Here is an 11,297-nt window from a genome sequence, read left to right on the forward strand (position 1 = left end):
GTGGTGCCTTCTTCCCGTTATAAAAAATGGGGAGGTCGGGCCTTTGCCGTGTACGGCCCGGTATTGTGGAACGCTCTGCCATTAGATTTACGCTCTATAACTGAACTAGTCCCGTTTAAATCGGCACTGAAAACATATTTTTTTAAACAAGCTTTTTATGCTTAATCTCTCTAGACTCCTCTTGGCTTTCTATTTTATTGCAGCTTTATTCTAGCTTTTCTGAGGGGTGTCAGCTTGGACAGGAATTATGCTATAGATCGATGAATGTATAATCCTGTCATATGTCTGCTTAGGGGGAAGCATGGTCAGGGATTAAGCGGTAGAAGATGAATGAATGTCTACTTAGTTGATTTTTATTCTGATATTGATATTTTGATGATTTGGCTTTTAATTTTTTTGATGTAGCACCTAGTGCTCTTTGAGCTGGTAGGTGCTTTATAAATAAATTTTATTATTATTATCATAATGCACAGCGCGTTTCACCCCAATTCCAGCATCCTGAGACTGTAGTGGGAGGAAGGAGGCCGAGGATTAGTGAACATCAGAGCCACTATCCAGGATGAAACAACAAAGATCCATGAATACATCAGGAAGATGGCCCCGAGTGATGAGATGCTTAGTGAAGACCTCAGGCAGCAGAAACCAGAGGAACCAGGGAAGGAAGAGCAGGAACCCTCATGGCATGGAAGGACAAACCTCTGCACGGTATGTACCACCGTCAAATAGTAGAAGTGGCTGATATCGAAAAATCCTACCAGCGGCTGGACAAAGCTGGACTGAAAGACAGCACAGAGGCACTAATCGTGGCAGCACAAGAACAGGCTCTAATCAATAGAGGCCGGGGTCTATCATACCAGACAGGACCCCAGGTGCAGGCTGTGCAAAGATGCCCCTGAGACAATCCAGCACATAACAGCGGGGTACAAGATGCTAGCAGGTAGGGCATACATGGAACGCCATAACCAGGTGGCTGGCATAGTGTACAGCAGGAGTGTCAAACACAATCGCACAGGGGGCCAAAACTCAACGCACACTTTAGGTCGCGGGCCGAACAGGATAAACATTTATTGAACAGACTAAAACTAAACGTTGTTTGAACATAAATATGAATCGAAACAGACAGGATACAACATTATTCCAAAATAAATAAACTTGACCTTAAAATCAGCAACCGTATTTCTGCTAAGGCTTACATTTGCAAACACCTGCTTTTTATCTGGACACAAGACGTCACACACTTTCATCACGCAGCTCTTCAGAAACTCTCCCTCGCTAAATGTCCGGGCTGATTTTCTCCTCCGCCACAATAAAACTTGCTTTCACAGCAGCTTCACTGTGTGATTTCGCTTTGGTGAAAACGTCTGCTGTGATGTCAGATTCCTCTCCAACTCCTCTACCTTCTCTAGCGTCTGCTCTGCATTCACGTTTTTCAGCTTGTCCTGATGTTTTGTCTCGTAGTGCCGTCTTAGGTTATATTCCTTAATTACAGCCACGTTAGCTCCACAAATAAGACACACGTGTTTACCAGCAATGTCAGTAAACATATACTAAGCCTCCCACTGGTTTTGAAAGGCTCTGTTTTCCAAATCAACTTTTCTCTTGGCCATTGTTAGGGGCTAGCTTTGACTTGAAATTAGGGTTGTATACATCAACAGACGCTTGATTGATCTGACGTAATTGACACGGGAATAATCGCAGGTAGTCTATCGTTCGGTAAGGCAGCTGTTGTGCTGCATTATGGGATTTGTAGTTTTTGTGTTTTCAGCGCTTCATATCACTGGGCCATTAAAAAAAGATGTATAAAATGATCTCGTGGGCCGGAGGTAATTGTATGCCAGGCCGGATGTGGCCCGCGGGCCTTAAGTTTGGCACATGTGGTGTACAGAAACATCTGTGCTGAGTACAGGCTGGAAGTCCCAAAGTCAAAATGGGATACACCTCCAAAGGTTGTTGAGAATGACCAAGCTAAGATCCTGTAGGACCTCCAGATACAAACTGACAAACTGGTAATGGTCAACCAACCAGACATAGTAGTGGTGGACAAACAGAAGAAGAAGGCCGTAGTGATATATGTAGCAATTCCAAGCGATAGCAACATCAGCAAGAAGGAACACGAGAAACTCGAGAAATATCAAGGGCTGAAAGAAGAGCTAGAAAAGATGTGGAGGGTGAAGGCACAAGTGGTCCCTGTGGTAATAGGAACATTGGGGGCTGTGACCCCAAACTGGGAGAGTGGCTCCAACAGATCCCAGGAGCAACATCTGAGATCTCTGTCCAGAAGAGTGCAATGCTAGGAACAGCTAAGATACTGCGCAGGACCCTCAACCTCCCAGGCCTCTGGTAGATGACCCAAGCATATAGCTTAGGACAAACTAGAGGGAGGAAACTTACTGCTGGCGTAGGGGAAAACCTGTATTGAACTGAAATGGACTGAACCGAGCTGAACTGGGGGAAAAAAACAAACCAGTAATGAACCATGTGGTTTCAGTGGTTCATTTATTTTCTGTTGGATCTTTGTTTTATTTAATAGTGTTATAATAAAGGATAACATTTTTTGCAATGCCGTATGCTTGTGTCTGTTCTAAAATCACACAATGTATGGTTAGGATGTATTTGCTTTGCACTGCATCATTTGTGGGGGACTGACTTTAGACTAATGCATTAACAGCTGGTCAGACTTGACTTTCTTCAACAGGTGTTTCTACTGAAAATAGCCATTTTGTTCACTTATATGTATCCTTAACCTTTTTCAATCATTTTTGTGAACAGCAGTGTAGCAGACCCGAAGACAGAAATAAACATGTTTGGAGTTCTTCCCCCTTGTTTTTCACGAACACAAGCTTGTAAAAAGGTCAGACAAACAAAAACACCAGGGGACACGGTGTTTGTAAATACCTTGCTCTCTGAGCCAGCCCCTCTCTTGAATGAAGCCTATGAAGGGAGCGATTCCTGTCCCAGGGCCAACCATGATCACTGGGTTGGTGGCTTTGAAGGGCAGACGGAACTGAGACTTGCGGATGTACATGGGAACGGTGGACTTGTAGCCGTTGTCAGTGACCAGTTTGTTCTTCAGCCAATTGGTGGCAACTCCCTTGTTGATGCGGCCAGTCTTGGTTGTGTACTCCACCACTACGGCACAGATGTGGATACTGTTGGGGTGGACCTACAGAACAGAAGAGAGTTACTAGCAGCCTTTATGTCTCAGATTAGACCAACAATGTTTGCCAATATTAATATAAAATGCCATCTATAGAGTAAATTAAACACAGCACAACAGCCTTGCGTGTAATTTCTCCAGGAAACTACCTTGGAGGAGGATGCAATGGAATAATAGCGAGCCTGGAGGCGAGGCAGTAGCTCACACAGGTGGTCAACAGGAGGTTTAAGAGAGGGCATATCCTCCAGGACGGCAAGGATGTTTCTACTGGCATCCAACACCCAACTCTGGTAGAGTGCCTGTAGAGGGGCAGGAACACAAAGACAGTTAACATGAAAAGGCGAGGAAGAAAGGGCATCACAAATGCACAGTGCTTGCAATATTGTGCATTATAACACTGCCTTATCTTATCCATCCACCCATCACAGACCTTGCCTTCGGGTGAGGAGGAGGCCATCTTGCGCATGTTCTCTTGGTCTTTGGGATCAGAGGCGTACTGCGCCAGCTCATAGAGGACGTTGGTGCGAGGGGGATGTGTGATGTCCAGATAGTGAGTCAAGGCTGTACGGTAGGTGGTGGGGCAAGGGAAGGGGTGCTTCTTGTTGGACTCCTCTGAAAAATACAAACTTTATTCTTTTGATCACTCATCAAAATTGAAATATGATGCAACACTTGTTCATGTATTATTTTATAATAAGCACTTCATTGTTTGACACACTTAATTTTCAGTAATGTTGATATAGCCCTAAAGAGGAGCTGCCTTACTTATCACTTATGCAACTATCAAGTACATCTGATGGCCTTCGTAATGACAGGAAACTCATTTACTCCTGGAAAAAAGTCAGCAGCCTATATTACAGCAATAACATGTAATTGCAGTAATATAACATCACAGTACTACAAGTATCAAGGATCACAAGGACCGCAAATATTTTGTGAGACAGTTTGAGGGACGAGCTAGCAGCGTCAATGCCATACCATCAAGGTTGTTGAGAGAGATAACCACATCAAGGTCCACCCCAAGGGCCTGTCCCAGCTTGTTCACCAAACCAGAGTCATTCGTAGGGAAAACAGCAACATGATCTCCTGATTCGTATCTGAAAACGTGGAATGTGACAAAGTGACACTTTAATCAGCTGTAACTGATTAAAGCTTTAAAACATTACTTCAAAGTTGTTCATCACATCAGATGAAAATTGGGATATGGAAAAGCATTGTCAGGCAATTAACATGAAACATCCGGTCTGTCTCACCTGATCTTGGAGCCTGTTATGTCTAATTCCAGGTGCATAAGATGTCTATCGCCGCCTTTGTTGAGTCTACGGTTGATAGTTACTGGGGCCAGGAAAGGGTTTTTAGAGTCAAAGGGCCTATAAATAAAAAGCAGCACTTAATGTAAAAAAGCCACTACAAAGTCATAAGACACTTAAATCACATCTGAATTAAAAAAAAAAATCCCAAAACCTTGTTCTCTGTAAATACATCGATGACTTTACCTTTTCATTAAAACAAGCAGCACAATTGTGTTTCCATGTCCACTAGGGGGCATAAAGCTTCATACTTTCAGACTGAACTTTAGTAAACCTTGCAGCTGATTAAATCTAGGTGATATGTGAGCACACAGCACTTTATGACGAATGACTTCTGCTGACTGGTGACTCTCCTACTTACGGCTTTTGGACCTCAAAACTCTTTAGGCGGCCGATCTCTCCCGTGTACACTTTGTTCATGTTGATGTCTGTGTGCTCCTTCAGCTCGTACTGTCGTATGCTGTGAAGCAAAATAACTTATAGTTGGTCTATTCATACATACATAGTTACAAATCTACAGACAGAGTGAGGATGCTCATACAGAGACACTATAGTAAAAATTGCTGGTAAGATGAGGCAATATACTCTGATCAGCCATAATATTATGACCACTGCCAGGTGAAATGAGTAACACCGATTCTCTCATTACAATGACACCTGTCAGGCTGTATTAGGCAGCAAGTGAACATTCAGTCCTCAAAGTTGATGTGTTGGAAGCAGGAAAAACATGCAAGCATAAGGATCTGAATGACTTTGACAAGGACCAAACTGTGATGGCTGACGACTGGGTCAGATCATCTCCCACACTGCAGGTCTTGTTGGGTGTTCCTGGTTTACAGTGCTTAGTACCTACCTACAGTGTCTACGGAAGGACAAACACTGAACCGGTGACAGGGTCATGGACGCCCAAGGCTCACTGATGATGAAACTGACCTACTGTAGATTAAAATTTTCATTTTCATTCATCCTTTTCAGAAAAATGAGAAATACTGTAAATTGGTCTCTATGAAGAGAAACATTCAGTGGTTATAGTGGTGATATCACACCCAGAGCGGAGAGGCTGTTGAATTTGTCTAAACAATTCTCTCTAATTTGTCATTACCACCACAGTTTTCACTCCTTTTATATAGGTTTTTCACTGCTCTTCCTGACAGTATAACTGTGGAAGCTAACAGATTCACAGAAGATGCTCAGTGAGCTGCAGAGTGACACAAGTGCCAAACAACTGACTCCTGTGTACACAGTATTAGGCAGGTGGTCATAATGTTGACTGATCAGTGCAAATAAGGCTGAGGTAAAGATAAGACCATAAAAAAAAAGAAAACAGTAAAGAGCTCAATGATCAAATACATGAAAAGTCTATGAATGTACCTTGATTCATCTCCTAAGGCTTCCACTCCAAAGTGCTCACAGACGGCCGGCCAGAACTGCTCTCTCCAAGAAATGAAGTCTTCTTCCAGACTGAAAAACAAAAACAGGCCATTTCAAAAAGGCTGATTAAATAAGGACTTTTGTTTTCAACAATGGAGTGACCCTCTCTTTTAAAATAAGCTCTCCAAAAAGGCTGCAATTTTCATTACATCTCACAAGTGAATCCAAAACAAACAAACAAAAAAAATGTATTCATGGTTAATCCCTCAATCAAATTATACGTCTCATGTGTGATGACAACAAAAAAGGTACACAGACTGCTCAGAATGTAAAGAGTTAATCCTCTGAGGGGGTGTGAATGTTCTCAGTAAGTTTCATATCTTACTGGATTTCAACCTTTAGGGTGTACAAAAAGAAGATCCAAGTTCTGCTGCCTGCCATGTACTTAAAGGATCACTGATTGTATCCACATCATGTACAGTGCCTTGCGAAAGTATTCGGCCCCCTTGAACTTTGCGACCTTTTGCCACATTTCAGGCTTCAAACATAAAGATATAAAACTGTAATTTTTTGTGAAGAATCAACAACAAGTGGGACACAATCATGAAGTGGAACGAAATTTATTGGATATTTCAAACTTTTTTAACAAATAAAAAAACTGAAAAATTGGGCGTGCAAAATTATTCAGCCCCCTTAAGTTAATACTTGGTAGCGCCACCTTTTGCTGCGATTACAGCTGTAAGTCACTTGGGGTATGTCTCTATCAGTTTTGCACATCGAGAGACTGAAATTTTTGCCCATGCCTCCTTGCAAAACAGCTCGAGCTCAGTGAGGTTGGATGGAGAGCATTTGTGAACAGCAGTTTTCAGTTCTTTCCACAGATTCTCGATTGGATTCAGGTCTGGACTTTGACTTGGCCATTCTAACACCTGGATATGTTTATTTGTGAACCATTCCATTGTAGATTTTGCTTTATGTTTTGAATCATTGTCTTGTTGGAAGACAAATCTCCATCCCAGTCTCAGGTCTTTTGCAGACTCCATCAGGTTTCCTTCCAGAATAGTCCTGTATTTGGCTCCATCCATCTTCCCATCAATTTTAACCATCTTCCCTGTCCCTGCTGAAGAAAAGCAGGCCCAAACCAGGATGCTGCCACCACCATGTTTGACAATGGGGATGGTGTGTTCAGGGTGATGAGCTGTGTTGCTTTTACGCCAAACATAACGTTTTGCATTGTTGCCAAAAAGTTCGATTTTGGTTTCATCTGACCAGAGCACCTTCTTCCACATGTTTGGTGCGTCTCCCAGGTGGCTTGTGGCAAACTTTAAACGACACTTTTTATGGATATCTTTAAGAAATGGCTTTCTTCTTGCCACTCTTCCATAAAGGCCAGATTTGTGCAGTATACGACTGATTGTTGTCCTATGGACAGAGTCTCCCACCTCAGCTGTAGATCTCTGCAGTTCATCCAGAGTGATCATGGGCCTCTTGGCTGCATCTCTGATCAGTCTTCTCCTTGTATGAGCTGAAAGTTTAGAGGGACGGCCAGGTCTTGGTAGATTTGCAGTGGTCTGATACTCCTTCCATTTCAATATTATCACTTGCACAGTGCTCCTTGGGATGTTTAAAGCTTGGGAAATCTTTTTGTATCCAAATCCGGCTTTAAACTTCTCCACAACAGTATCTCGGACCTGCCTGGTGTGTTCCTTGTTCTTCATGATGCTCTCTGCGCTTTAAACGGACCTCTGAGACTATCACAGTGCAGGTGCATTTATACGGAGACTTGATTACACACAGGTGGATTCTATTTATCATCATTAGTCATTTAGGTCAACATTGGATCATTCAGAGATCCTCACTGAACTTCTGGAGAGAGTTTGCTGCACTGAAAGTAAAGGGGCTGAATAATTTTGCACGCCCAATTATTCAGTTTTTTATTTGTCTGCCCTCTACACCATGAGACGACAGACATCAGCATCTCTTTCTGAGCTCAGAGGATTAGTCACTTACTTGCCGTCATCATCTCCCAAACCAAGGTCAAAGATGCGGTTGGCTCCCAGTTCTTCCAGCCTTTTGTCGACGTATTTTCCCATTGCATTATAGTGCTCATATGTCTTGTTGCCAAGCGCAAACACCTGGTCACAAAGCAGGGTACAACAAGGAACAGTCAGTCAGTGACCCTTGCTAAATCAAACAAACTGTTAAACAGGAGCAAAGACTTGATATTTTCTGTTATTGGGAAATGCTAATGATTAATCTAAAATTTGTCTTATGTCAATTAATCAGTGTGGATGTTTAACTGCTTTTCTATTTAATTCTGTCTTTTCAACTTTGGCACCCCGGCAATGACACAAAAGCAGACTGACAGACCAGATACGACAACACACAATGCTAGACAAGCCTGTGTTATTTGTGTGGTAAACAAATTAACAATGTTTACCACTAACACAAACAATTCCTATATATTTTTTAAAACCATAGTTTACACAGTTTTCAGGCTGGCAAGAATTTGAACAACTTGCACAAACAAAACGAGTATAAAGACTCACAGTGTAGTTTAGTCCAGAGAGGTTTTCATCATCATTGTCCTGCAGCCAGTCATAGAAGTCCTGAGCGTTATCTGTTGGGTCTCCCTCTCCATAGGTGGCCATGCAAAATATGGCAAGGGAGTTTTTAATCTCCGTCAAACGGGACAGTTCCCCCTGGATGGCACATCAGAATCATGAGAGTGAGTGCTGAACAAATAATTTTAGGAGGTTTGACTTCAGTATTCAACTGACTGTCTCAAGAGCTGCCCTGTCAGCAAACTAGGAAGTTATTACATGTGACTAACAAATCAAAGGACATTGTCTGTGCCTATACTGGGTCTCACATTCATGGACAAAGCTTGAGCTCATAATATTGTGCAGTTATTATTACTGTGACTGAAAGAGTATACACATTTTGATATAGGTGTGTGCTGTCCTTGGGTCGTCATGGACTCATTAGTCTGGTCTTGATTTATTGCAGCATTACAACTTAATGGCAGCTGCATAATGACTAAAGCTTGATCTATGGTTCTGTGTTGAATCTAAGTAGAGCCTATGCCTTAGACTACGTAATGGCCTAGAGTGTTGTGAGCATTTCTAGTTATGCAAAGGTGTGTGTGTGTCGCCTTGCGACTACACCGTCACAGCGTTAGCTGGTGGGGGGTTTCTGTGCCACTGTGTTGTGTTTCTTCACCACTTACTAAGAACTGTGACTGAACCTAGTTGGTCATGTTGGAGTTAAAACTAATATCTGTTGAGCAGCTGACTGAAGAATCACATGACTGGTTACTTTGGCACATTTTAATACTTTTTCCACGACACTACCACAGATCATTCATTGGAAGCTATATCGAGTATCCTCCAGCGGAATGTGTCAGTTTTGATCCTGTGTCTTGTGCGTTGTTCCACTTGATGCAAATTACCATGTCATATTCCTCTGGATCGGCAGCCATTCCTTTCATGGCGTAGCGCTGAGCATCTTTGGACAGTCTGTTAGCAAATTCCTCTGCTGTGCCCGTCTGTGAGCCGTAGAACACAATGATGTTCTTGCCCTGGTTACAAACAGGCAGAAAATCACTTACAGGCTGCATCTAAATCCCATCTGCCGCAACTAAAATTAACAGCCACCCTGTCTCTTCCTTCTTGTTATACAGCTGATGCATTACATCTAATTTACCTAAAATATATTCTTAAAATGCATTGTCTGCCAAATGCAATATTTGCCAGCTTCTGTATGCGACAAGGAGATGATACTGACACTGTCACAAATTGCTCAAAATAATTATTCGTGTTGTCTGTTGGTTTGCTGATCTCTGACTTACAAAAAAACTCGCACTGATCTGACCCCAGAAACACACAAACTTTCCCAGCTCACATAAATGAGTGTGTGTGTGTGTGTGTGTGTGTGTGTGTGTGTGTGCGCGTGTGAAGGCACAGACAGGTGTGGCTGAACTCACAAACACCTACAATAAATTAACAACTATTCTGTTAATTGTTTAGAGCAGTGTGACAACATGGCTCACTAGTGTCAGAAGTTTTACAAACTAGGTTAATCCGTATTGAAAATAATCAATAGTTGCAAATAAAATAGTTCAGCAGAGCTCCACCTTATTAATGCAAGACCTTTAGTAACACGAGTAGGCTACTTTTACAGTGTGATATTAGTACTTTTACTTAAGGATGTGAATACTTCCTCTACTACTGATGCTATCATGCAAACTAACATGCTTGAGTTATATAACGTGATAGTTACCGTACATGCTGTTTTTATTAATCATCCTTATATGTAACTCTGTTTACGCTTTAAGGTCAATCTAGTGCAGCAATCCAGCTCGATCAGCTGGCACAATCACTTGAAATAAAAGAAGACCCTTTTTGTTTTTCATTCTTCTGAGGGTCACTGTAGCTGATAATAGTAGCAATTGTGTAAAACCATAATACAGTGAAATCGTGATATTTTTGGAGACAATTATCATACAGTGAAAATCTCGTAGCGTTGCAACCCTAGTTTCCATGATAACTCATAACAAAGAAAAACACTGGCTAAATTAGAAAGCGCTGGGGGCCAAATATCATTTCTGCCATCAGCATAGTATCTGAACTAAATGCTGCAAAACCACATGAACTCAAACCCAAAGCTTTTTTCCTCATGACTGGTCTGAAATCACCAAAGTCAAAACAATCTTTCCAAATTACAAACAGCATACAGCAACAGGGAGACGTTTCAAGTCAAGGCTGATTTTCAACAACAAACTGCAAGCAGTCGGGGGAAAAAGAGGTATTTGGCAACAAACCGGCTCCCAGAGAAATGTAGAAAAACAAGCAACGCCACTCACTGTCTTCTTCATTTTCTCAATGAAACTTGTCTCTTTTGTGGTGGGTGTTCTGGGGGGGAAAAAAAAGATTTGACTTGTTATTAAATATTTTGCATAAACACTTAAATTGTTCTGACATAACACTGATTAAACATACTGTCCAGTGTTCTTCAAACACCAGTTGTGGAAATACTGTATGTACAAAATTCAAAAAGAAAGAAAACAGATTTCAAAGTTGTTGGTCATTAATTTTTGATAAGCTGTCAGATAATATTCAGACATGTATTTTATTTTTTTACATCAAATCCCAATTCTTTGGTCAAACTACATTTGAGCTTCATTCACAAACATAAGTTTGACTTCATTATTTTAAAAATTGTATTTTTAGGGGGGGTTTCAGCTGGTCATAACTGTAAATACAGACTTATTTTCTGGCTGAATTTAGAAACATTATTTATGTAAATAAACCTTGAACAGCATTCAATTATCATTAGGTAACTAAACCACACGGAATTACAGAGGAGATACTTTGCCATGTCTCCAGCAGCTGTAAGAAGAAGTTACAAATACTGTATACTATACTGTATACCTGTTAATAAACTTCATTATTCATTAG

At 41.5% G+C, this 11,297-nt stretch overlaps 1 protein-coding gene across 2 annotated transcripts in view; it reads right to left on the reverse strand.

Annotated features, from left to right (window-relative positions):
- The window catches only part of porb (P450 (cytochrome) oxidoreductase b), a 29,981-nt gene that overhangs the window by 4,925 nt on the left and 13,759 nt on the right, over nucleotides 1–11,297 (reverse strand). For both annotated transcript variants that reach the window (XM_020618219.1, XM_020618220.1), the window contains 11 exons: nucleotides 10,703–10,751; nucleotides 9,290–9,418; nucleotides 8,388–8,540; nucleotides 7,849–7,973; nucleotides 5,839–5,928; nucleotides 4,829–4,927; nucleotides 4,411–4,527; nucleotides 4,136–4,254; nucleotides 3,588–3,769; nucleotides 3,307–3,456; nucleotides 2,896–3,163 (listed from right to left, as the gene is read on the reverse strand). In XM_020618219.1, coding sequence (XP_020473875.1) covers nucleotides 2,896–3,163; nucleotides 3,307–3,456; nucleotides 3,588–3,769; nucleotides 4,136–4,254; nucleotides 4,411–4,527; nucleotides 4,829–4,927; nucleotides 5,839–5,928; nucleotides 7,849–7,973; nucleotides 8,388–8,540; nucleotides 9,290–9,418; nucleotides 10,703–10,751 — 1,481 coding nt within the window. The remainder of the gene's footprint in view (nucleotides 1–2,895; nucleotides 3,164–3,306; nucleotides 3,457–3,587; nucleotides 3,770–4,135; nucleotides 4,255–4,410; nucleotides 4,528–4,828; nucleotides 4,928–5,838; nucleotides 5,929–7,848; nucleotides 7,974–8,387; nucleotides 8,541–9,289; nucleotides 9,419–10,702; nucleotides 10,752–11,297) is intronic.

Source organism: Monopterus albus, unplaced genomic scaffold (assembly GCF_001952655.1).
Source record: "Monopterus albus unplaced genomic scaffold, M_albus_1.0 scaffold202.1, whole genome shotgun sequence".
NCBI classification, from domain to species: domain Eukaryota; kingdom Metazoa; phylum Chordata; class Actinopteri; order Synbranchiformes; family Synbranchidae; genus Monopterus; species Monopterus albus.